The sequence below is a fragment of the Carettochelys insculpta genome, chromosome 28 (genome assembly GCF_033958435.1).
Source record: "Carettochelys insculpta isolate YL-2023 chromosome 28, ASM3395843v1, whole genome shotgun sequence".
Lineage (NCBI taxonomy): Eukaryota > Metazoa > Chordata > Testudines > Carettochelyidae > Carettochelys > Carettochelys insculpta.
Genome location: NC_134164.1, coordinates 15915828 through 15943376, shown reverse-complemented (window position 1 = coordinate 15943376; position 27549 = coordinate 15915828). Strand labels below are relative to the sequence as shown.

At 48.1% G+C, this 27549-nt stretch overlaps 1 protein-coding gene across 2 annotated transcripts in view; it reads right to left on the bottom strand.

Moving 5' to 3' along the window:
- Window positions 1–27549, bottom strand: part of NSF (N-ethylmaleimide sensitive factor, vesicle fusing ATPase) — a 201524-nt gene that overhangs the window by 53476 nt on the left and 120499 nt on the right. For both annotated transcript variants that reach the window (XM_074978745.1, XM_074978746.1), the window contains exons 11-12: window positions 26552–26626; window positions 24819–25006 (exon numbers count right to left, since the gene is read on the bottom strand). In XM_074978745.1, coding sequence (XP_074834846.1) covers window positions 24819–25006; window positions 26552–26626 — 263 coding nt within the window. The remainder of the gene's footprint in view (window positions 1–24818; window positions 25007–26551; window positions 26627–27549) is intronic.

Sequence of the window (27549 nt, the reverse complement as noted above, 5' to 3'; positions counted from 1 at the left end):
AAGACCTGCAAAGTTGCTTTAAATCCACTTAACATGATGCAGATAAAAGAACTGGTTCTTACAAATAGCAAATCTGCCACAATTGCCTGCAGATCCCAAGCAGCAGCTTGTAGACACAAGAAGAATGGGGGACAGGCGTTAATAAAATGTGCATCCATGAAGTGGTGACGTACAAGTCAAGTTTGAAAGAACATGATGTATTACACCAGGAGAGGAGAACCTCTGCTGGTCCAACCACCTGCTGAATTTCATTCAGCTCATGGCAAGTCTCCACACCATGGGCAGAATCCCTGAGCCTATGTGGGGAGCTGCGAGTGCTATCTCGTGGTGATTTGAGAAGCTACCTTCACCTGCAGGCACTGTCCACACAGCTCTTCTGCATCAACTCCCTACTCCTGCAGAGCTTCAGGCACTTGCCGGTCACTTCCAAACCCAGGAGCAACTGGAAATAAGTTTCCCACACACCCACCCTCTGCCCCAGCCCTGCACTCCCTCCCAGAATCCAAACCCGTTGGCCCCAGGCGCCCCAAATGCCTCACTGTCATCAGGTGAAGTATCCATTACAAAACAAGAATGGCATATTTCAAGGTGATATCCTTTTATATTAGTTACTTATGGACTTGAACAGATTTTTCTCTATCTCCAAACTACACGTTTTACCGTAAGAGACACTTCTGCCCTTTATGTCATGAATGAGTGCCTGTAAAGGGTTAATACCAGAGAGAGTGGGTTCTCTGTTGGCAAGCAGCCAGGTGAGCCAATGGGAAGAGAGATGGATTATTTAAATTGAAGCATCTACCTGCTGAGAGGTCTTTTTTATGTGTGGGGCCAGAGGGGAGAGAGATTTTTAAGCCTAAGCAGTAATTAGTAATCAGAATTCAGTAAGTATCCAGGCCTCAAGAAGATCTGGGAATTCAGACATGTAAGTAGAAAGGAAATGTTTAGTCAGACATGATCAGGTTGGTTTTTTTCCCCGCCCCCTTAATTTTGGTTTTGGTATGGGACTTCTGAGGCTGGCTGATGTACTTCCCTGTACACTGTAACTTTTAAACTGAATCCCAGGGATTCTGTGATTTAACCTACCCTCTTTAAGTTACTCTAACACCTAGCAACCAAGTATGCTTTATGACATCATTTGTATAATTTATTTTTGTTTTGTTTAAAAAAAACGCCTCTTTTTAAAAGTAATGATTTGATTCCTGTGTCCTAAAGAAAGGTCTGTGTATATGCATGCCTAAGACTGAAAGGTCACCTATCAGACTGTAGCTCAACTTCCTCCTCTTTGTTTTTAAGCTCTCTCCTAGAAGAGGAGTTTGAGGCTACCCCACAGGGAGACATCACAAGTGTCTTCCTGGTCTTTAAAAAGGATTTTTTCCCCTCACTTGAGTGGTGGCAGCTACCTCCCAGAGTCAAGGAATCTGATCTTGAGATGCTTTTAAGGAGAAGCCCACGGAGGCAAGATATTTTTAAGGTTTCTTGGGGGCCCCACCTTCTACACTTGGAATTTTAGAGTGGGGATCAGCCTTGACACCTTACTACACCAGGCACCATCATCGTCTACAAGGACATTTAAATACACCAAGGTGACTGGATGATGCAGGAGATTAGTATTTGTAATTCAAAGACTTCCTCTGGGCCCAAATCTAGCCTATGTGTTAACAGTACCTGAAATTCTTTACCGTCTAAACATCACATGAACTCTTGGACTGAGAGTAAGTTATCAATGTGCACTGCAAGTATTTTACTCTAATTTCTGTCTATGTACCCTGAAACCAGGTGGACACATCTGACAAGTCAAATCATTTGAGTGTTCTTCCTCACTGAATCTCAACAGAAAGGCAGAAACATCCTGGAAACAAGACTCCCTTATGATTCCTAGAGATTGTATTACTTGACCATGGCTGTTTATTGGCAAGGTGGGAAAAGTTTATGTTGTCTCTGCTCTACACAAAGGAGGTACAAAACGAACAGACTAATGTGTTCCAGGGCGCTCTCTCTATATACGTGGCAACTTTACAGAGAACTGAATTAAGCTTAACCAATGGACAGTGGAGGCCTGCTGCTCAGTGGAAGATGTAACCTAGTAATAAAAGATCATAGGAAGGCATTGCACAGCTCTGCCTCTACCATACTTCAGTCTTCTCACAAAAATATCATGTGATTGGTTGAGTAGCAAGAAGTTTTCATAGACAGCAAAAGGGAAAAAATCCTCTCAGGATAAATAAACAACACAACAGAGACCTTCTGAACAATTTGAATAAGTTAAAACCTGCAAGGCTGGAAGCTATTCACCCAAGGGTGCTAAAGCAATTAGTTGAAGAAATCTCAAGGCCTCTGGCAATAGTAACTGAAAATTCATAAATGACAAGAGAGGTGCTGGAGAACTGGAGTGAGACTAATGTGGGGTCCATCCTTAAAAATCATAGAATCACAGAATCAGAGAATCATAGGGCTGGAAGGACCTCAGAAGGTCATCTGGTCCAGCCCCCTGTTTCAAGCAGGATCAAACCGCACTAAGTCATCCCCGCCAGGACCTTGGCAAACTGGGACTTAAAAGCCTCAAGAGATGGAGATTCCACTACCTCTCTAGGCAACACATTCCACTGCTTCAGCACCCTCCTGGTGAAGTAGTTTTTCCTAATATCTAACCTACACCTCTCCCTCTTCAACTTCAGACCATTACTCCTTGTTCTGCCATCTGACACCACTGAGAACAGTTTCTCACCCTCCTTTTTAGAGCTCCCCTTCAGGAATTGAAGACTGCTATTAAATCACCCCTCATTCTTCTCTTCTGTAAACTAAACAAGACCAAATCCCTCAGACTATCCTCACAGTTCTTGTGCTCTAGCTCCTTAATAATTTTTGTTCCCCTCTGCTGAACTTGCTCCAGCACATCCACATCCTTTTTATACTGGGGGGCCCAAACTGGACACAATATTCCAGATGTGGCCTCACCAGTGCCAAATAGAGGGGAACAACCACTTCTCTAGATCTGCGCAAAATGCTCCTCCTAATGCACACTAGTATGCCCTTAGCCTGCTTGGCTACAAGGGCACACTGTTTACTCATATCCAGCCTTTCCTCCACCATAACCCCTAGGTCCCTTTCCATCATACTGCTCCTGAGCCAGTCGGTCTCCAACCTATATTATTAACACGCCTGTAGAAACCCTTCTTGTTGCTCTTCACATCCCTTGCCAGCTGCAGTTCCAATTGTGCTTTTGCTTTCCTGATTACTCCCCGGCATTCTCCAGCCATATGTTTATACTCCTCCTTAGTCAACTGTTCACGTTTCCATTTCTTGTATGCACCCTTTTTGAGTTTAAGCCGACTAAGGATTTCCCTGTTAAGCCAAGCTGGTTGCCTACCATGTTTGCATTTCTTACTACGCAGCAGGATAGTTTGTTCCTGTGCCTTCAGCAAGGCTTCTTTAAAATACTGCCAGTTCTCTTGAACTCTTTTCCCCTTCACCTTCATTTCCCAAGAGAGCCTGCTCATCAGTTCTCTCAGGGAGTCAAAGTCTGCACTTTTGAAATTATGGGTCTCTATGTTACTGTTCACCCTTTTTCCTTTTGTCCAGATCCTGAAATCTACGATCTCATGGTCACTGTAGCCCAGGTTTCCTCCCACTTCTATTTTTCCCACTGATTCTTCCCTTTTTGTGAGCAGCAAGTCAAGTTGTGCATGGCCCCTGGTTGGTTCCTTCAGCACTTGTACCAAGAAGTTATCCCCAGCATTCTCCAAAAACTTCCTGGATTGTCTGCATGCTGCTGTATTGGTCTCCCAACAAATGTCTGGATGATTAAAGTCTCCCATGAGAACCAAGGCCTGTGATTTGGAAGCTTCACTTAGCTGCCTGAAGAAAGCCTCATCTATCTCCTCTCCCTGATCTGGCAGTCTATAGCAGACACCAACTACATCACCTCTGTTACTTCCGCCTCTAAGCTTAAGCCAAAAGACACAAAACTGGATTTTCTCCCTCCTTATACTGGAGCTCTGAGCAATGATACTTCTCCCTCACATAAGCCGTGTCTACACGTGCACGCTACTTCGAAGTAGCGGCACTAACTTCGAAATAGCTCCCGTCACGACTACACGTGTCGGGCGCTATTTCTAAGCTAACATCGACGTTAGGCAGCAAGACGTCAAAGCCGCTAACCCCATGAGGGGATGGGAATAGCGCCCTACTTCGACGTTCAACGTCGAAGTATGGACCGTGTAGTCGTTGCGCGTCCCGCAACATCGAAATTGCGGGGTCCTCCATGGCGGCCATCAGCTGAGGGGTTGAGAGATGCTCTCTCCAGCCCCTCAGCTCAATGGTGGCCGTGTGGAGCGGCCCCTTAAAGGTCCCCTCCCCCTCCCGCTCCCTTCCTGTGCAGGAAGTTGAGGGAACGGGCAGGCGGCAGCCCAGACACACGGCCAGCCTGCACGTCCCTCAGCCACCCAAAACAGGGCCAGCACCTGCCATGGCTGCCCGGCAGCCCCCCCAGCGCCCCCAGGGGACCCCCCCCCAAGGGGAGCCAGAGCAGCCAGGCCAGCCAGGCGGGCAGCGGCAGCGGGGGCCCTCCTGGACGGAGGCCAAGCTGCGGGACCTGCTGGGGCTCTGGAGCGAGGAGGAGGTGCTCCAGGTAATGGGGAGCAAGAGGAGGAACGCGGATGCGTTCGCTCGGCTGGCCGAGGGCCTGGCCGCCCAGGGTCACCCTGCCCGCACTCCGGATCATGTACGCAGTAAAGTGAAGGAGCTGCGGCAGGGTTACACCCAGGCCCGGGATGCGGCCGGCCGATCTGGTGCCGCCCCCGTCACTTGCCCCTTTTACAGGGAGCTCAGGGACATCCTGGGCCCCCGGCACACCTCCTCCCCTCCGGCCACCCTTGATACCTCGGCCGACGAGCCCCAGCAGTCCCTGCAGCCGGAGTCCACCCTGGAGGTAAGCCCCGCACCCCGGGGGCCCCCCCGGAGCCCACCCCCGGGCCATCGCGGCAGGAGGAGGAGGAGGGAGGCTCCTCCTCTGCAGAGTCCAGGCTGCAGATCCTCCTCCTGCCATCCCGGAGCAGCAGCCAGGCGTCCGCCCCCCGGGGATCTTCGGACCGTGGGAGTGGACCAACAGGTATGTACCCCCCTCTGGTGTAAACCCCTGGGCTTGAGGGGCGGGGGTGAGAGATGTGCGCCCAGGGCCCCCCACATGGCCATGGCCCCAAGGACAGCAGGGCCATGTCCCTCACAGGAGTGCATCAGCCCCTGCCCCTACCCCCCAGCACGACAGTGCCATGCCCCATCCCTGGGGCAGGGGGGAGCGGAACCTCAAGGGTCCCCTGGGAGGAGGGGGTGGGACACCCCGCAGCAGCAGCAGCAGCAGCAGCAGCAGCATGTGATGGAGTGGGTGGAGTGCAAAAGGGAGACTCAGGCAAGATATGAGCAACAAGCTGAATAGCTCCCAGGGGCAAAGGATGATCCCGGGGCTACAGCTGGCAGGTGACACCTCTGCCCTGAACAAAGAGGAGGGAGGAGCCGAGCTGGCTTTGAATCAGGGCGGGGGCCGCAGGTAGAGGCTGGGGAAGGGAGAGCTGGAAGGCAGCCAGCCTGAGGAGGGGGAAAGCTACACCCCAGAGGGGCACCCCTCGGGGTCTTCTCCCCAGGACGGGTTGGAAGGACTGTCTCTGACTGCTGTGCTGTCACTCCTGGGAGAAACTGGGCATCTGTGGCCTAAGAAACCTCTCCTGTCAGACCCTGCTGAGTGAAGTGAGAGTCACTCCTGCCAGGGGACGGGGTGCAGTGCAGGGGGACCCCTGAACCCCATCACAGCAGCATCTCCCGGGGATGGGGATGGGGAACCTGCAGCACGGGGTAGGGGGACAAGGGCCACGGCTCGGGGCCCACACTAACGCCTGTCTCCACTCTTCTTCCCCGCCTCCTGTGTTCCGCAGCTGCATCATCAGAAGGACCGGAGAGCGCCGGCGAGGCTTCAGTGGTCCCGGAATCCCCTCCAGGGCCATCGCTCCAGGCCAGCCCCTTGGCGGAGGACCGACCGGCCCCACGGCAGGCAAGACGGCGGACCCAGCAACACCACACGCCGGTGACGGTCCCCCAGCTGCTGGCCATCCATCGCCGGCAGCTGGAGGTCGCAGAGCAGCGTCTGCGGGTGGAGCAACGCCGCCTCCACCTCCAGGAGCGGGCGCTGGCCTGGCGCCAAGAGGCATGGGGGGCCTACATGGAGACATTCAACTGTCTCGTGGACTACCTGGCCCCCCGTGCCACGCCAGCCGCCGCAGTGCCCGCCCTGCCCGCTCCACCCGCCCTGCCACCCGCTGCTCCACTCGTCGCCGCGCCGTCCGCCGTCAACCCGCCACCCGCCACCGAGGGCCGGACCGCCAAGGGACACCTGGGGCCAGCTGATACTCGCTGGCTGAGACAGCCCACATAAACATCCTGGAAACAGCCCTGGCTGTCCACCAAGGCCTGGAGGACCACTGAGTGTACCGTCCTCCACTGTGTTGCGGGGCGTGGATGGGGACATGAGTCCCATCCAGAGCCCCGAAGCAATTGGGGAAGCCCAGAGTGGCAAAGCCCGCGATGGTGGCATCTGGGTCCCCCAGCCTCACAAGCCTGTGGAGGAGCATGGCGTTGATGGCGCACACGACCTGCAGGGAAAGCACATGGGAGAGCACCAATGAAGGGTGAGCAGGGTGTGCATGGCGTGGCCCAGCCCAGCCCAGCCCTGCCCTCCCTTCCCCTCCCCTGCCAGGGCCCACCTGCCCTCTCCCCCCCACCCCGCCCGTGGGTCCTCTTACCTCCATGAGGACAGCCCCGACTGTGGCCTTGCCGACGCCAAACTGCTGGCCCACGGATCGGTAGCTGTCTGCAGTGGCCAGCTTCCAGACAGCAATGCTGACCCCTTTCTCCACTGTGAGGGCACGCCGCATGGCAGTGTCCTGGTGCCTGAGTGCGGGGGTGAGCCACTGGCACAGCTCCATAAATGTCTGCCGGCTCATCCTGAAATTCCTGAGCCAGCGGTCGTCGTCCCACTCCTCAAGCACCAGCCGCTCCCACCAGTCGGTGCTGGTGGGGTAGCTCCACAGCCGCCGGCGTGTGAGGCGGGGCAGGGGGTCGGGGTCCTGCAGGGTTGGGGGTTGAGCCCTGCTCCCCTGGGGGCCGCTCCTCCTCCGGTGTGGCAAGGAGGTGCTCAGCTGCCTCCCGCATGGCATGGATCAGGGCAAGCCCTGCTCCTGCCAGGAGGGCTGGCTGGACCTCTGGCTGCTGCTGCTGCTGCTGCTGGGGGTCCATGACTGCGTCACCCGAGGTGTGCGTGCCTATGGCTCTGCAGACCGCGTGCTGTGCAGGCTGAGTGTGTCTGGGAGGGGCCCTTTAAGGGAGCAGCTAGCTGTTGCCCCGGAAGCGCTAGTCTGCCCTGTGACCCTGTCTGCAGCTGTGCCTGGCACCCCTATTTCGATGTGTGCTACTTTGGCGTGTAGACGTTCCCTCGCTGCGCCTATTTCGATGTGGTGCTGCGCAACGTCGAAGTTGAACGTCGACGGCACCAGCCCTGGAGGACGTGTAGACGTTATTCATCGAAATAGCCTATTTCGATGTCGCTACATCGAAATAAGCTACTTCGAAGTAGGCTTCACGTGTAGACGTAGCTATAGAGCGCAACTCCTCCTCCTCCTCTCCCGTCTGTCCTTCCTAAACAGTTTATAACCTCCCATGACTGTGCTCCAGTTTTGCAAATTGTCCCACCAAGTCTCCGTTATTCCAACCACCTCGTACTACTTGACTATGCCAGGGCCTCAAATTCTTCCAAAAAGGAGGAGCTAGGGCAGGCAGCCTGTCTTCTTACCCCAGAAGCAACTAGAGCTTCATTCAATTCAACAAAACATTCAGTTTGCAAGTACCTGGAAGATGAAGGGTTAGTCTCAATGGATTTGCTAAGAACAAATTACGGTAAACCAATTTGACTTCCTTCTTTGACAGGGTAATTGATTTAATGCATACAGAAATGTGGTGGATATAATATAGCTGGAACTACAACATGAGAGACAGCCCACATGATACTTTGGTAAGCAAACTGGAGAAATGCAGGCCTACGATAACTACTATGAAGGGATTATATAACCGATTAAACAACTGTAAACAAAGAATATTAACAGAATGTTGTCAGACTGGAGGGAGGTCGGTCTCAAGCGAGGCTCTGCAGGGATCTGTTCTGTGTCCAGTGCTGTGTCCAGATGCGTGCTTGCTCCGACACTGTTCGGGATCTTCTTCGCACTCCTCCTGAAGCATGCCTTTGGATCTTCAACAGAGGGCATCTTGCTGTACACAAGATCTGATGGGAAACTGTTTAACCTTGCAAGGCTGAAAGCTAAGTCTAAGGTGCGAGAAGTCCTCATCAGAGACATGCTGTTCGCTGACGATGCTGCTGTAGTGTCTCACACAGAAGACCAGCTTCAAAAACTGCTGGATCGGTTCTCCAAAGCGTGCAAGGACTTTGGGCTTACCATCAGCCTAAAGAAGACAAACGTACTCGGTCAGGATGTTGCTGAATTGCCATCAATCAGCATTGACAACTATACGTTAGAGGTCGTCCACGAGTTCGTTTACCTCGGGTCCACCATCACTGACAGATGTAGTGGGTGCCTGGCAAGCAGATGTAGTGGGTGCCTGGCAAGTCCTTATTGTGCTTTCTGTGCGCTCACTTCTCCTCTGCTAGCTGTCTGATCTTCATCTCGCCCTTCTGAAGGCCCTTGTGTAACCCCTGCCTCCATCTGCTGCGGTCATCTGCTAGTTCTTCCCAGTTGTCCAGCTCGATGTCTACCTCTCTGAGGTCTCTCTTGCAGACATCCTTGTAGCGCAACTGGGGGAGTCCGGGAGGTCTTTTGCCAGAGGCTAGCTCACCATACAGGATGTCTTTTGGAATCCTTCCATCGTTCATCCTGTGGATGTGGCCAAGCCAGCGGAGCCGACGCTGCCTGAGGAGGGTGTGTATGGTTGGGATTCCAGCTTGCTTGAGGACGGCGGTGTTGGTCACGCTCTCCTTCCATGATATTCCAAGGATGCGCCTGAGGCAGCGCAAGTGGAAGACGTTCAGCCTCTTTTCCTGGCGGGCATACAGGGTCCAAGTCTCGCTGCCATAAAGGAGGGTGCTGAGGATGCAGGCTCTGTAGACTTGCATTTTGGTGTGAGGGTACAGCTTGTTGTTATTCCACACTCTCTTGCTGAGTCTGGACAGAGTTGTGGCCGCTTTTCCGATCCTCCTATTTAGCTCAGTGTCCAACGACAGGGTGTCAGTGATGGTGGACCCGAGGTAAACGAACTCGTGGACGACCTCTAACGTATAGTTGTCAATGCTGATTGATGGCAATTCAGCAACATCCTGACCGAGTACGTTTGTCTTCTTTAGGCTGATGGTAAGCCCAAAGTCCTTGCACGCTTTGGAGAACCGATCCAGCAGTTTTTGAAGCTGGTCTTCTGTGTGAGACACTACAGCAGCATCGTCTGCGAACAGCATGTCTCTGATGAGGACTTCTCGCACCTTAGACTTAGCTTTCAGCCTTGCAAGGTTAAACAGTTTCCCATCAGATCTTGTGTGCAGCAAGATGCCCTCTGTTGAAGATCCAAAGGCATGCTTCAGGAGGAGTGCGAAGAAGATCCCGAACAACGTTGGAGCAAGCACGCATCCTTGTTTGACGCCGCTCCTGATTCTGAAAGCATCCGATAATGCGCCGTCATATTGGATGGTTCCTCTCATGTCTTCGTGGAACGACTGGATCATCTTGAGTAACCGTGGAGGACAGCCTATCTTGTGGAGCAGTTTGAACACACCATCCCTGCTGACCAAGTCAAAGGCCTTGGTCAGGTCGATGAAGGCTATGTAGAGTGGCTTTCTCTGCTCCCTGCACTTCTCCTGCAGCTGCCTTAGAGAGAAGATCATGTCAACGGTAGACCCCTCTGCGCGGAATCCGCACTGCGATTCGGGGTACACCCTCTCAGCAATCTTCTGGAGTCTGCCAAGGATGACGTGAGCGAACAGTTTACCAGTGACGCTTAGGAGGGAGATTCCACGGTAGTTGTTGCAGTCGCTTCTGTCTCCTTTGTTCTTATACAACGTTACAATGTTAGCGTCGCGCATATCCTGTGGAACCTCACCCTCTCTCCAGCACAGGCACAGTAGCTCATGCAGGGGTTCCAGGAGTGTGTCCGCGGCACATTTGATTACCTCTGGTGGTATACCATCCTGACCAGGGGCCTTTCCTGCTGCAATGCTGTCGATGGCTCTTTTCAGTTCATCCACAGTAGGTTCTTGATCCAGTTTGTCCATTACTGGTAGGAACTCGATGGCATTGAGGGCTGCGTCAACCACAACGTTCTCGCGTGAGTACAGCTCGGAGTAGTGCTCAACCCAGCGCTCCATCTGTTTGGCTTTGTCAGCAATGACTTCACCAGATTTGGATTTCAGAGGTGCCATCTTGTCCTGGGTGGGTCCTAATGCCTTCTTCATACCCTCGTACATTCCTCTGAGATTACCAAAGTTTGAAGCGTGATCCGAAGAAGTCTTTCTGATCCGCCCATGACTAAATCAGAGCTGACTCTAGCTCAGGAAAACGCCTCTGTGAAATCAATCTGAGGAAACTATAATGGAAGGACTGGCCTTCTAAAAATATCCACTGCTTTGAATTAGTTTCCTAGGCATGAAGAAGAGCTCTCTGTTTTTGAATGCTTGTCTCTATCATCAACAGAAGTTGGCCCAACAAAAGATATTATCTCACCCCATCTCTCTTACTCTTTGAACAGCCATTTAAATTCCCTTTCTGCCTATCTTAAGAACCCTTGGACAAAAACATGTATATCTGAAAGACTTAAACAGCCTCAGTGTGTCACAGGTAACTTTAGGATAGTTATCACTGGAGACAATTTAAAACCTTCATGAAAACTTGAACTTATGCCGATGTCTGAATACAGTAAGTAATTCAGCCCTGGAATAAGGATGACCGCATGGCTCTGCTATATTCATGTGACAAAGAGAAACTATATTTAAAATAACATATCTATAAATAGAACTTACATTTGATGCTGGATTTTATTTGCTTTATTGATTTGAAAAAAAAAGTCAGTACTCTTACATGTCAGCATGGATGTTTGCGGTCTCAGGAATGAGAGTTGTACTGAGGAAAGAAATGGACTAAATGATGTAATGAATTAGATAATAACACCATATGCAAAAGGAATTGGCTGGTATCTATCCCCAAATTTCTATTCTCAATGCTCTGTAAACAAAGCTAATTTCAGGTTCTAATACAATAGCCAAATGCAAGCTAATTTACACTGGTTCTAAACCCATAGAAAATTCCAGCTGGTTAGAATCTCCCAATGGCTAGGTCTACACTACAAAGATCTTTTGGAAGAAGCCCTTCAGGAAGATCTCTTCCAACAGAACCTCTTTCTAAAGAGTGCGTCCACACACAAAAAGAGCAGATCAGAAGAGTGATCTTCTTTCAAAAGACAGTGTCCACACAGCCCCTGCTCTTTTGAAAGAATGAGCCAAGGATTGAACAAAATCAGGTGCTCTGAGGCCTCCTCTTTCAAAAGAAGGGCTCTGCAGAGTGTCTACACGTGAATGCTTTTGAAAGAAGTTTTCAAAAGGTGTTCTTCCTGAAATGGGAGTGGATGAGTGCTTTCGAAATTTACTTTCAAAAGAACACTTTTTGTGTGTACACACTCTGTGGGATCTTTCGAAAGAGACCCCTTCTTTCAAAAACTTTTGAAAGAACTTGCTACTGTAGACACAGCCATATGTTTAATCCAATGAATCTTCATCAATTTGTCCCACTAATTTGACCTAAACTCCACCTCTATTCAATGCCAAACCTGAAGAAACCCACTGAAACTCCCTCACCTCCCACCCAGTAAAACTAAAAAATTGACTGCTGTGACTTTTTATATTCTGAACTTTAACAGGTTTTGAAATATTAGTTTGTTCTGAATGGATATACAGACGGTGCCCCTTTTCTAATTCAACAGAGATGCATGATTAGCTAACATAAACCCTGATCTTTTCGCTAACTAATAACCACAGGATTTGTTTAGCTTACATGTAAAATGGCTTTCTAAAAATTATATATTACTTCCTACATTTGTCCTTAAAGATAAATAGGCTTTTAAACAATTTACATGTTTCCTTCTAAATCTCCAAGCAGTATGCATCAATGTAATGGTTCTCCCTTTTGTATGCTATTCACACTGTCTCTTTGTCACTTCAGCAAAGAGGCTGTGTCTTTCAACCAACACCTGTATGAGCTAATAAATCTGTATTTCAACAGTGTAAAATATCAACTTGTGCTTTTTACATTTTGGCTACTTACCTTTTAAGCTGACATTTCACAATCCTTATCACCTCTCTAGTTAAGCACAATGACTTTCATAAATAACAAACGATATCTCCAGATCTGCAGAGCTTTACTACTCTGTCACAAGAGACACACAATTGAGGATGGAACTTCTTCCTTAACACCCTCCCTTCTATTGCCAAGAAGCTGCTGCTCACACACAATGTAGCACATGCCATGTTTGGAGACCTCATACCGCCTCCAGTGTGCCTCTCCTCGAGACAAGAAGGTAGGAGAAAGAAGGTGAGCACCTAAGCAATTGTCACTGAAGCTGCTCGATGAAGAGCAGTGGACACACAGTGTTCCCAGCCATCCAAAGTCAATCAATTCATAAAGAATACTTACTTGCCCCATAGTAACAGTGGTTGTTCTATATTATGTCAGTGCATGTGCCTCATGCATGTAAGAAAAGAGTCTTGAATCACATGCCCCTCAGGGCTGCACACCCCTGTGAGTAAGGTAGATGGAGTAACTGCATCTCCCCAACCCCCACTCTCCTCACAATTGGAAGCCTGTCAGCATACCCAAAGCAGGGATGGAGAGACGGCTGTGGGATCCATACAGACAACAATGCCTCGGAGAAGAACAGTTATGTAGGGTAAGCAACCAGTCAGTGTGAATCCCGCTGCAGGCGGGATGTACTTCCTATGGATTGTGGGTTGAGAGGCATCAGGAGCATCAAAGAGAGGTTCCAGGATTCTCAAGAGTACAATATTCATGTCCCAGGCAGAGGCAGGTTCTCTGACAAGTGGGTAGAATATGAAGCAGGCCCTCCAAGACCATTAATACCACCAGGAAATAGAAGACAGCACATCTAAGTGGATGGCAAGCTGGGAAGTGAACCCTAAAGGAGCTGAGCAGAAACCAGAGTGTTTTAAATGTAGCAAGTGGTCAAGGATTTTCAGTACCGTAGCCATCACAGGGCCCAAGCTACGTTGGGCCACCAATATTGAGAACATCTTCCATTCTGAACAAGTCCTTCTGGTGGAAGTCTTTCTACATTTTATCAGGATCCCCTAGACTAGTCTAGAGAAGTTGCTGTCCACGGTACTTAACCAGCCAATAACCAGACTTGGAAAAAAACCAGACCTGGACACCACGGTGCTAATACACGATGACCACATCAATACCACCCTGTACCGTAAACCTACTGAACGCTACACCTACCTTCATGCCTCCAGCTTCCATCCCAGACACACCACACAATCCATTGTCTACAGCCAAGCACTAAGATATAACCGCATTTGCTCCAACCCCTCCGACAGAGACAAACACCTACAGGATCTCTACCAAGCATTCTTGAAACTGCAATACCCACCTGAGGAAGTGAAAAAACAGATCAACAGAGCCAGACGTGTGCCACGAAGCCTCTTACTACAGGACAAGCCCAAGACAGAAACCAACAGAACACCACTAGCCATCACCTACAGTCCTCAGCTAAAACCTCTACAGCGCATCATCAAGGATTTACAACCCATCCTGGACAATGATCACCCACTTTCACAGGCCTTGGGAGGCAGACCAGTCCTTGCCCACAGACAACTTGCCAACCTGAAACAAATCCTAACCAGCAACTATACACCGCACCATAGTCACTCTAACTCAGGGACCCATCCATGCAACAAACCTCGTTGCCAGCTCTGCCCACATATCTACACCAGCAACACCATTACAGGACCTAACCAGATCAGCCACACCATCGTGGTCATTCAGCTGCACATCTACCAATATAATTTATGCCATCATGTGCCAACAATGCCCCTCTGTTATATACATTGGACAAACTGGACAGTCTCTACGTAAAAGAATAAACACACAAATCAGACATCAGAAATGGCAATATACAAAAACCCGTAGGACAGCACTTCAATCTCCCAGGCCACACAGTAGCAGACTTAAAAGTAGCTATCCTACAGCAAAGAAATTTTAGGACCAGACTCCAAAGAGAAATTTCTGAGCTACAATTCATCTGCAAATTCGATGCCCTCAGCTCTGGCTTAAACAAAGACTGCGAATGGCTGGCTAAATACAGAAGCAGCTTCCCCTCCCTTGGTGTTCACACCTCCAGATCAACTGCTGGTAGTAAGCCTCACCCTTGCTGACTGAGCTAACCTTGTTATCCCCACCCTTGCTCTGGCTTATTTATACCTGGCCCTGCAGATTTCCAAGACCAGCATCTGATGAAGTGAGTCTGTGCTCACGAAAGCTCATGCTCAAAACTTTTCTGTTAGTCTATAAGGTGCCACAGGACCCTTCGTTGTTGTTACAGATCCAGACTAACACAGCTACCCCTCGGATACTTAATAACCAGACTGTCACAGACAGAGGCTTCAGTTTGGATAGAGTATGTCTGCCATGTGAGATCACAGGCCTGGGCAATCTGGGAGCTGACTCAGCAATTGACTGGGCAAGACAGGTGTTTCAGCCACAGTAGCCTTGGCCAGATGGGAGCTATGAAGAAGATGATGGCTCTGTTTTGTTAAACTCTGTCTGTGAGACTGAATCGGGGAACAGGTAGAAAACCCTTGATTCCCTTACAGAAAGAAGGACTCTAGTAAGGATCTGAGATTTATAGCTCCATCAGGGACAAAAGTTTTGACACACGGCATGCTCTTGGCTGTGTGGTCAGATGTTTGCCTGCATGTATGCGCACAAAGAGTTGGCACAGCAGATCTTGAGCAAACTGCTCAATGACCACAAGATCACCTAATATGTAAAAGCACCCAGGGAAGTTTCTTTTCCAGAAAACATGGTAATAGCACCTGGTTGACTCTAAGAGGTCTAGAAAGAACCATGATGGAAGAGTGCAAGAATTGGGCTTTTTAAGTCTGGAAAAGAGAAGACTGAAAGGGGAGATGGTAACAGCTTTAAAGCATCTAAAAATCATTACAAAATGAGGGTGAAAAATTAATATCCTTAGCCTCTGAGGATAAGACAAAAAGCAAGATGCTTAAACTGCAGCAAGGGAGGTTTAGGTCAGACATTAGGGAAAACTTCGTATCAGGGTGGTTGAACAATGGAATAAATTGCCTAGGGAGGTTGTGGAATCTCCATGTCTGGAGATTTCTAAGAGTAGGTTAGTAAAAACCCTGTCAGGGATGGGCTAGGTGGTGCTTGGTCCTGTCACGAATGCAGGGGATTGGACATGATAATCTGCTGAGGTTCCATTCAGTTCTATGATTCTATGAGGCTACTAAGAAATGTACGATCATGACAATGGATGATGCTCAGTCAATAGTGGGACTTTTCACTGCCCCATAGGCTGCCCAAAAGATACTTCCTGTGAGATACATATTTATACCCTGATACAAACGAGCTATGCACTGAAATGCTGACCTCATCTTTTAGGACAGGTCTGTGGGTTTCTTTTACCCCTACACAATGTTTTTGTACCATTCTTGGTATTGGGATGTGTTTTCATGAATATTCCGTATGTAGCACTTCTTAGGAATGAGTATTGCTGCAGAATCATGCCTATTCTTGCCAGATTTAATAGGCAGGTCCTGCCTCATACCAGGCCTCTGCTACATGGGCTTATGTCTCAGGCTCACTTTCTATTAAAGGCTGCAAATAAATCTGTCATGGAAACCCACACAACAATGGAATACTGGCTCTAAGAGGGACTTCTACAATGACCACTCAGGACTATGATAGAGGTGGATTTGGGGAAAGCAGTGGAAATGACATACCTTGACTTTAGCAAAGCTTTTGGTATAGTCTCCCACAGTATTCGTGACAACAAGCTCTATTTCTTTAAATATGGCTTGCACGAATGGACAATACGGTGTACAGGAAGTGGCTAGATCGTCAACCTCAATGGTTAATGATCAACAGCTTCATGTCTACATGGCGGCTGGTATCAAGCAGAGTGCCCTAAGTCACAGGCGTGTATGTCATCTTAACTAATGATCTGGATGATGGGTTGGTTTGCAACCTCAGCAAGACAGCAGGTGACACTAAGATGGAGGAAGTGGTAGATAGGTAGGAGGATACAGATAGGATCCAGAGTGACCTAGACAAATTTGATGACTGGGCCAAAAGAAATCTGCTGAAGTTGAACAAGGACAAGTGACAAGTCCTGCCCTTAGGATGGAAAAATCTCACATATTGCTATAGGCTGGGGAAAGACTGGATAAGCAGCAGTTCTGCAGAAAAGGCCCTTGCTGCCAAGAAGGCTAATAGCATACTGGGCTGTATTATTAGCAGCATTGACAGCCAACTGAGGAAAATGATTATTCCCCTCTATTTGCACTGGTGAGACTACAGCTGGAGTACTGTATTCAGCCTTGGGCCCCCACTACAGAAAAGATATAGACACATTAGAGACAGTTACAGCAGAGGGCAATTAAAATGATTAGTGTTAGGCACAACATTAATGAAGAGAGGCTGAGGGAACTGGGCTTATTTAGTCTACAGAGGAGAAGAAAGTGGGGAGGGATTTGATAGCAGCCTTGAACTACCTAAGGGGAGTTCCAAAGAGGATGGAGATATGTTGTTTTCAGGGTGGCAGATGGCAGAACAAGGAGCAATCGTCTCAAGTCGCAGTGGGGGAGATCTAAGTTGGATATTAGGAAAAACCATGTCACGAGGTGGGTGGTGAAGCACTGTAATTGGTTGCCTAGGGAGGTAGTGGAATTTCCATCTTTAGAGGTTCTCAAGGCCAGGCTTGACAATGCCCTGGCTGTGATGATTTAGTTGGGGTTGGTCCTGCTTTGAGCAGTGGGTTGCACTAGATGACCTCCTAAGGGCTCCTTCAACCCTAATCTTCTATGACTATCATTAGTCATAGATTAGCTGCTCACCAAATCTACCCTGTTGTTGATGCCATCTGGGAAGTGAAGAGCTATTGAGGTTATCCTGTAAGATGGCACCAAATCCAGAGTCTAATGGTTTCTAGACAAGGGAACTTAAGAGCAGCCAACTTCTTGTTTGCTTGTGCAGTGCACCACAGAAACATTGTGCATTAGCATCTGCGCTGCTCAATTTTAGAGGACAAGTAGGACCACCATACACGCCAGACTGGTGACTCCGTTTCAGATATTTATGCGCAATTCCAAGACCTGTGGGGCCCAGATCCCCTGCATTTGTAGGCGATTCCCATCTTGTTCCTCACAAATCCAGATTAATGTCTCCGTCTGGGACAGAGAGGAGAATATACCCCGCCTAATTTTGTGGCTTCTTGCCACTATCCCCATTTCACAAGGGCAAAAAGTAGCACTGAGATCTTCCAACCCACTGGGTTTTGCACTAGCATGGACTGACCTAACACAGACTGAGTCTAGGAGATGTCACTTACATGCAATGCTGACATATGGCCTAAAAGTGCAAGGCAAGATCACACCATTGTAGTTTGATCTGATTTCTCTAATAGCAATTACAGTGACAGGTAGGTCTCTCCGATCTAGAATCAATCAGTCCCATGAACTCCACTGTGTGTGACAGAAGAGAAGATTTCATGTATTTCACTAGGAATCCAAGATGAACAAATACAGGGATGCTATTCTAGGCTCATTACTATCTCCTGCTGGAACCTTCCTCTGTTCAACAAGCCCTCCACATATAGACAGATGCTGAGGCCCATATCTTCTCACATGAGCTACTCTCACCACTAGGAATTTTGTGAAGATGCATGGTGCTGTCCAGGATCTGAATGGCACTAGCTCGTACTCATAGTGATTAAGTCCCAACTATGAATCTCAAGTACTTCCTACGGGCTGGGTGGGTGGCAACATGGAAGACCAGGACCTGTAACTCAAAAGTCATAAACCAGCCTGGACCATTCTGAACCTGTTACCATTCTGAACCCGAAGTGGCACGTGCACTTGTTGAACCCTCAGATCAAAAAATACCCTGCTTCCCAAGAAGGAAATTTCAGGAATAGAGATCTCTTCCCCAGCACAGTACTTCTGAGATACTTCCTCTACAGCTCCTATATAAAGCAACACAACAACTGAATACGTTCTCATAAGAAAGGTACCTGAAAGGTGGTGGGATAAGATGTGGAAATCAGGACAGCCATGTGTGAGGGTGCCTGTTGTGACTGTGGTCTGAACCTAGTGGAATAGAGGCAAGGCAGCTACTGAAAGTGGTGACAGCTTTTAAGTAGCTCTTATGCAGCTCAAATCTGCTGCTTCTGTGAGGACACTGAATATGTATGATGGCATATCAAGGCCTTTCCATGGTAGCTGTCTATTCTGGGAGCAGGATGGGGTCTCCTGTCTTGGCTGACTTTAGTATTTATATGGCTTTTAATAGTGATCCAGTATATAGCTTCCTGTTGATTGTAATGTACTGCCCCATCACTCTTTCTACAAATGGAACTCTCTCTCTTCCACCTCTTCAAAAGTGCATTCCTCTCTGGTAGCTTGCCCTTCTTTTAGGATGTGCAGTGCTGACAGAGGCACTGATCTCATTCATGATTGCAAAAGAGGGTCAGACAGTGGCTAGAACAGTACTGCAGGTAGCCATAGACGTGTCCTAGAATACTAATGGTGCATTCTGGAGCAATCTTTCAGTGCCTCCTTTTCCTCTTGTACTTTTTGGACAAACGGGTAGAATGTAACATTCCACTAACAATGCCTGATAGTTTGCAATGCAGAGCTGAAATAAGGTAGACATGTGCCTTGCACCTAGATATACAGGGTTCAGGTTCATTTTTTTAGAGCTACTCTAGATTTGGATGTGCATAAAAGTGTTAAAATCCTTTTGGAGGATTCTGGCACTGCTATTCTATTTTGATGTGGGGACAGAGTGGATGGGATCCTCCACTGGGGCATGGAACACGTGGCCTCCAGAAAGTTCCTTTTGGTTGCTCTCTGAAGGCAGGGGAAAGCAAGTAGGTTGCAGAGGGTGATAAGCTGTATGCTTCCTCAAACAGCAGGGGCAAAAGGATGAAGTGGCACCAGTGGCAGCTGCTACTTTAGTACATAGGATGTTTCTGGTTCTTTCTTTGGGGTGTAACTCAGACACCTGAATGGCTGGGCCAACAGTGCCACCGCTTTGGTTGGTACCAAATCAGTACTATGCCTTCTTTCCTGCCTACCATGCCAGCAGTAAGGTTGCCTCAGACATGGGGTCTTTAGAGAATTAGCATTAACACCTTTTTGTGGTGAGTGGGACTGTGTTCCACTGAACCAGAGAGCGAAGCCTTTGTCTCATACTCCCAGAAGGAACACCCATGGTGGCAAGGTCAAGGAGGAGGGTCCAGAAGAAAAACAATCTTAAAAGTCCTCAATGACAGAATAGGCAGAAGATAGCAAGGGCAATGCTACAATGGCTGTGAAGGGAGATGAAGGCTGCAGAGGACAGGAGACTCCCAGCTGTCGTGGATCCCATGCCACTGCACCTGAGCCTTCTACCCATCAAGACCCACGTGGTGGGTGCAGTGCAACAGTCCCCCCACATTAAAAGAAGTCACACACAGGCGTCTTCCCCTGTGTACTACTCTCCTAAACTGAAGTCCTACAGCAACTGGCAAATGGCGATGGGATTGTGAAACCGAGAAGCTTTTAGTTATGGACCAGCACGCACGCAGTGGCTGTACGTATCAGTCATTCTGTTTCAAGGACTGAGGTGGTAGAATGGTCTGGCTGCTGCATCCATGACTGAGACCTGCTCTGCTCATCCCATATGAGGGGCACTAGAAAAGGTGCCCTAAACATAGTCCACCTCAACCCTCATGCCTGCATAACTGCACTCAGTGGATTCACCTCTATGTGGTTGAAATCTAACAGTAAACTTTGGAACATGTTAGGACTCTACTGGACAACCCAGGCAGCAACCGACCTGAAAAACGCACAGCAATTATCACCCACAAGTGGTGACTATTCATCATTGATATAGATGCCCTGGCAGAAATGCATAAACCAGAAGGAGGACAGCTAAGAGAAGGCGGCAGAGGGTATGCATTTTTCTGGAAAGAAACCCCAAAGGAAGAAAAACTAATTCATGGAGTAAGATTTGCCACCAAAAATGAACCAATAAAGATCCTATCTGAAGTCCCTGCTGGCATCCATGAAAGTCTCATGACTCTCCACTTGAAGTTTGCCAAAAACCAACAGGCAACTGTCATCACTGCTTATGCACCAACTCTAGAGACCACAGATGACAAGAAGAAGTTGTTCTATACCCACCTTGACCCAGTCTTGAATGACATTCTCAAAGAAGACAAGATTATTCTCTTGGGGGATTTCAATGCCAGGGTCAAAAGAGAGGCAGACCCCTGGCAGACCACCATTGGGAAAGGAGGAGTTGGCAACAACAACTCCAATGGAGTGCTCCTCCTTACAAAATGTGCAGAACACGGGCTCACCTTCATGAACACCCTCGTCCACCAGGAAAACAAATTTAAGACCTCATGGCAACATCCTTGATTGAAGTACTGGCACCTCATAGGCTGTCATCATCCACACTCAGGATTGGTACGATGTCCTTCTCACACATACAATGACGAGTGCTGAAGACTGCTGGACCAATCAGTGTCTTATTCAAACACAATGGTGATTAGGATTGTCACCAAACAGGGAACCCTATTTGTTCCCAAGCAAGATCAATGTACAAGGCTTGAAGGACCCAATTAGACAAGGTGACTTCCAGATAGCACTCCAAAGGAAGCTGCCAACAGTGCACCCTGAAGATGTGGAAGAACACTGGTGTCAACTGAAAAACATCATTATTGGCACTTGTGGAGAAAACACTGGCTACCAGTCCAGGAAGCATCAAGACTGGTTTGATGAGAACAATGCAGAAATTGAAAGTCTGATTGAGGTGAAAAGGAAACCCTTTAGGGCCTGGCAAAGCAACATCAACTGCACAATGAAGACAGAAGCACATGCCAAGGCCAAGATGCCAGAAACAACTCCACCTCCTAATTCTCAAGACCTGGGATAGAGAGCAGATGCCACAAGATTTCAGAGACACTGATCAGTCTTTTCAAGAAGGACAACCTGGGCTGTGGAAACTATCGTGGCATCTCCCTACTGGCAACAGCAGAGAAAATCTCAGCTTGAATCCTTGCAAACCAACTCCTGACACTCTTAGAAGAAATTCTTCCAGAATCCCAGTGTGGCTTCTGACCATTCCGAGGCATAGTGGACAATATTCACTGCCCAGCAACTGCAATAAAAACGTGAACAAAACCAAGCCTTATACATGAGTTTCACAGACCTGACCAAAGCATTCAACTCAATCGATCACAGCACCCTGTGGACCATCCGCTAAAAGATCAGATGCCCAAAAAAATTCATTAGCAGCTTGAGGCTGCTTCACAAAAACATGACTGCCACAATATCAACCAACAACAGATCCCAAAGCAAACCCGTTTAGGTCAGAACAGGAGTCAAAGAAGGCTATGTCACTGCCCCATCACGGTTCTGCATCCTCATCACCATGACCCTTAACCTCATCGATGGCAAGCTTCTGGATGGTGAGAAGACTGTCTATAGAACGAATAGGAAGCTTTTCAATCTCAGGAGACTGAAGGCTAAAAACAAGACCTCTGTGACCATAATCATGGAGCTCCAGTACATGGATGACCATATCGTTGCTGCTCTTTCTCCCACAGACCATCTTAAGTGCCTTCGCTGAAGCATACGAGAATCTCGGCCTCACGCGGAACATCAAAAAGACCAAGGTTCTCCACCAACTGTTGCTGAGAGGACAATCTCTTGTACCATCTACTGAAGTCAATGGAGAACTGCTGGAAAATGTGGAGCACTTCCTGTACCTTAGAAGTAATCTTTCCACTAGAGTCAACATTGATGCAGAAATCCAGCATCATCTGAGCTTAGTAAGCTCTGCTTTTCGCCATTCTGAGACAAAGGGTCTTTGAGAACTGGGACATCTATCCCAAGACAAAGCTCCTTGTGTACCACACAGTGGTTGTTCCAATGCTACTGTATGCACGTGAAACCTGGACAACATACAAGTGTCATTTGAAAGCACTTGAACAATATCATCAATGCTGCCTCAGAAGAAACCTAAATATCTCTTGGGCATATAAGTGCATAGTAATGAGAGGCTTGGTGTAAAGCTAAAGGCCGAGGACAACAGTCAAGGCTTTGCTAACATACAGCAAAGCTAAAGGCCTCAGGCCTGAACAATGGTAGGTTAAAGCAAAAACTGTGCTAGGTAGATTCTGCCCACAGAAATGCAGCAAGAGACAGAGCTGATAAGTCACAGAGTCTAAAAGCTCAAAAACACCTAAAAGCAACCACTGCTAGGCACTTAGTGATACACATAAACACATCCCGCTTAGTACCATGCACTCCCCACACCCTACCCATAGATAACAGCTTAGCACCAGGTACATTCCGACCCAAGTGCAGGAACAGGTCATAATGACAGCATGATGATAGTGTTGTTTTGATGGTACCATCCCTATCCCCCAAGTTAATGGGTAGATCTAGTTATATTAAGGGGGGGTCAGTGTACTACAATGAGGGGGGTTGTACCTGGATATGTAACTTATTTATACCTGTGTATCAAGGTGTGTGTAACAGGGGCTGTGTCAAGCAACCTAGGGAATGATGGAGCCCCCTTGCCGTCAACTGAGTCGCATCCATTGTCATGGGGTATGCATGTACCAGTGTAAACTGGTGAGTCATAGTGGAGACTCATGAGGGTGTTGAAGACCATACGTCAACGACAATAAATCTGGCTCCAGTGCCTTCGTACCTCACTTGATCTGTGGTTCTTCGGGGCTCTCTGAGGTCTACAGTATTGGCTAACCATGGAGTCTACACTGCTGTCCAAAGAGAGCACACACACGCAGCTGAAGTGATTAATATCAAACGGAGCAGATTGGACATCTGAGCACCATTCCAGTAGAGATGCCTGACCACAAGCCGTATGAACATTTGCATCCTGGAAGAGTTAAACACGGCCAGCATTGAAACCATTATCATTTATCAACAGCTTTGTTGGACTGGTCACATGGTTCAGACGTCTGATCAGCGTCTCCCAAAACAGACTGTTTTCCGAACAGGAGGAAGGACAGAGGGGGGCCAGTAGAACCAATATAAGCACATGAAGACATGAAAGAGTGCAGCATCAGCATCTACACTTGGGGCAACCTTGCCCAAGACTGTCCCCAGTGGAGAATGGTAATCTGTGACGGGGCAGCACAATCTGAGAGCTCCCACCACAGTGCAGACAAAGAGAGGCAGAGAAGAAGAAAAAAAGAGCATCAAAAACTGCCCTGTGCCCCTCCAAACAGCTACCAATACCTGCCCCTTCTGTGATAAGACCTGCAGCTCCAGAACTGTGCTGATTAGCGATCAACAGACTCAAATAGTAGGATGACATGAAGAGGTCCTACTCATTATTGAGTGACCACTGAGAGAGAGAGGATTACGTGTCCACGATACTCCACTCCAAGCAGAACACGCATGAAAACTACATCGGTCTGTGTAAAGCATCAGGTAGTCACAGGGTAAAGATTTAACCCTTGAAAGCTTAGAGTCTGCCCTAAAGTGTGGCAGTTAGCAAACAGCATCCCCTCATGCTGTCCTCTGGTGTTGGGGGAGGGGGCTGTCATGACAGCTTTTTGAGGAGCGGGAGTTTATTGAACATTCTATTTAAAGCCAGGGAAAAGATGATTTTTCACAATTGTGGTGAAAAACTTCAATTTTTTTAAAGCTCTGAAGAGAGTAAAAAGTCAGACACTCACTAGGTTCACTTTGCTGCTGGAGCAATAAAACAGAACCGATAAGGGATCGTGACTCCTCCACCTCTTATGCCCTCACATGGGATCCAAAAAAAGACACCAGGCATGTGTGTGGCTGTGAAGAACACTGCTATTCAAAACCCTGGTCTCATGCTCCTGAGGCATATGTGCACCAAATTAGGGTGTCGACCCTGATATGTAGTTTCAAGGATTACTCTAACATACGACATCCTACCTCCAAACCTTTTCAGCTGGTTACATGTGTTCCTTTCAACCTTTTATGAATCTGTTGATGCACTTGAGTCATCACTGTGCCAGTTCTCTCGCATGTTGATTCAAATCTGTATAGTAGGCATTCAGGAGACACATGTAAGAGGTGTCGAAATGGATATGTTCAAATGGACATGTTCAAAGCTTGGGGTCCTGCAGCACCTTATAGACTAACAGAAATGTCTGAGCATAAACTTTCATGGGCAAAGACCCACTTCATCAGATGCAGGTCTGCAGATGCAGAAGTGGGTCTTTGCCCACAAAAGCTTATGCTCAGACATTTCTGTTAGTCTATAAGGTGCCACAGGACCCCTAGTTGTTTTTGCAGATCCAGACTAACACAGCTACCCCTCTGATACATGTTCAAAGCTTGGAATCCATGTGAGATCCCCAACTCCTGCAGCATGTGGAGGCTCCATTACAAATCCAGAACAAAAAATATCATTCAAGAGAACCAGTTTCACAGCCATTCCTTTTAACTAACTGCTGGGTCAATCATGCCTGACCTTTATGTGTCTGTTCATAGCAGTAGACTGTGCTGCTCGCACCAGACCCTCTAATTCAGCTCCACTAAAGTTTTTGGTCTCCACAGCAAGCTCTTTAATATCGACATCTGCAGACAGCAGCTGGTGGTCCCTCATCCTTGCAGTATGGATATGAAGAATCTGAAGTCGGCCCTTCTCATCTGGTAAACCTGAGAAATGTAAACAAAGTGTCAGTCCTTGTCCTCCACTGTCTCAAAGCAGCAACCTTAGGACCACAGTGTTACCAGTAAGCTTCTCCATAGCATCCCAGCATGCCCTATCTCCATGAGCAGTCTCCACTCAGGTTTATAGTACAATGCTTTAGTAAGAGAACCTCAAAAAAAAAAAAAAAAAAGAATGACACCTCAATCCCGTCACTAAGGCTTGCTGACATGAACACTTAGTTGGCTGCAAAACAGAATGACTGTACCTCACACTGGGTGCCTGTGTGCACTAAAAGCTCCCTAGCACACTTTAATCTTCTGACAATTTAAAGTGTGGTAAATCAAAGTGCATTACAGAATTTTTCTTGTACAGCTGCAGGGTCCACACAGGCACTCAGTTTACAACAGGCTACTGCAGGGTCAACTCATGCCCCAGCATGATGAAAACTATGACTAAAAAGTCTTTAGTTAGATTTAACTCCCATTTATAGATGGAGAAGGAGGTTTAAGTGACTTGGTCCAGGGTCATGCAGTACGACACTAGCACAGAAGGAACTCCTGCATAGGTGGAAGCTCTCTGGTACAACACAGTCTAGACTAGCAGGATCACGGATGTTACCGGACCAGAGAGCTCCAGCTGCTGGCTAGCTGGCAAGCCAGGAACACAGCCATGCCAGGGGGCTGGTGGCAGAGAGTCCCACTAGCAGCCTCACGGTGGTGAGCAGTGCCTGTCTAGGCATGGAGATCTTTGCCAGAAGCCCCGCCGGCAGCCCTGCAGCAGGAATCCCAGCTGGCAGGCTGGGAGCAGAGCTCCTCCTTCCCCCCGCAGCAGCCCCATGGCAAGGAGCACTGCCAGGAGCAGCCTGGGGGCAGGGAGCAGGGCAGCGTCCAGGAAGAGAGCCCAAGTCAGCAGGCTAGTAGCCCCCAAGCAAGCCCAGAGGCTTGAACTCCCTTGATCTGGCAAGTTCCCTTATTCAGAACCACTCAGGTTCGATGGGTGCTAGACCAAGGAGGTACAAACTGTATTCAGTTCTTGAATCCCAATTCCACTCATGCAGGCAGGTCGGCCTTATGCATTCCTGAAACAGTGAGTAATAGTCATGCTTTCAGAGGGGCTATCGGCAAGCAGGGGAGCGCGGTCTATAACTCATCCTAGCTGCCACAAGGGGCTACATTGGAACCTGCTAAACAGGAAGACAGCCTCCCTACCTACTCTCTGGCTATTCTCCGCCCTTTGTTGGGATTCCAGTCTGCTCTTCTGATAGCTCCAAGGAATAAGGTCCTGCCTGCCTATACCTGCTCCCGTTGATCAAGGGAATCTGCCATTCCAATGCCCTCCACCATCAGGAAGACTATACCTTTGAAAAGCAATATTTATGATTGTCTGTAAATAACAAGACAATTACATAATTTACATAAATGTCATGCACAGCACTGCACCAAACTCTGCAGTTATGCTCTACAGCCATGGGCTCCTGTTAGAAGCACCAGGTTTGCTTTGCTGCTACTAATCAGTTTGAAATGGCCTCTCAGCAGCCATAGGCCCCTTACCAATCTCCATCTTCACCTCCAGTCTCCCAGGTCGCAAGAGAGCCTCATCAATCAGGTCTGGTCGATTGGTCATTCCTGAGAACAAAGGTAAAGCCAAAAAGAACCTGTGACTGTTTCTAATTAGCACTTGAATGTTAAATACAGCTATGTAAAGTCAAGGAGAAGATTTTAAGAGGGAAAATAAGAGGACTATTTAAAATCTCTTCACACTTTTGAAAGTCTGTGTAACATCATGTAGGCTGTCAGCTTCCAGGGTTGAACCTAGCACCTCTGGATCTAAACACAAGAGTTTCAATTTCTGAATTACAAGAGACAGCTCAGATAGCCATGGCTGAGGCAGACTCACCAATCTGTCTCCAGTTACCAGCGGAAGGAGACAGAGCACCACACTGACTGGGTTACCCATGATCCCCCCGCCAAACTGAACACTGGAACCACAAGGGCCTCTGGGACCTTGGATCAGCTCAAATGGAAGCCTTTCAGAACAAGAAGTTTAAAAACACGTGGACTTAGCTAAGGAGGAGGGGGTTGAAATAGATGACTTCCTGAGGTCTCATCCTACCCTAATCTTCTATAATTCTATGAATTACTAGAGAACCAATTAAAGAGTTATTCAAAATTAAAAAACAAAACAAAAACACTGGTGCTGACAATTAAATTGCCAAAGGTGCTACAGTAAGAACAGGCATTACAAACTTAACGCTCCTATCATTCTTAATGGTCTCCCCAAGCTCACAAGACTTAAGGCACAATAGTGGAGAAAGGCAGGGAAGCGTACAGCACCCCACTCTGGCCTTTACTCGTCCTGAGGACGGAGAGCTTTGCTAGCATTAAATCCACACACAAGACCACAGCTGAGATCCCCAGATTTCAAGTGCTGAAGATAAGTATTTGTGTGCCAAGCCAGCCTCACCCAGTTTGTTTATCATGTTATGGTATCTGAAACACTAAGTGTCTCCTTTTAAATATTGGGTTCTCAAGCCTGTCTTTATTTCACT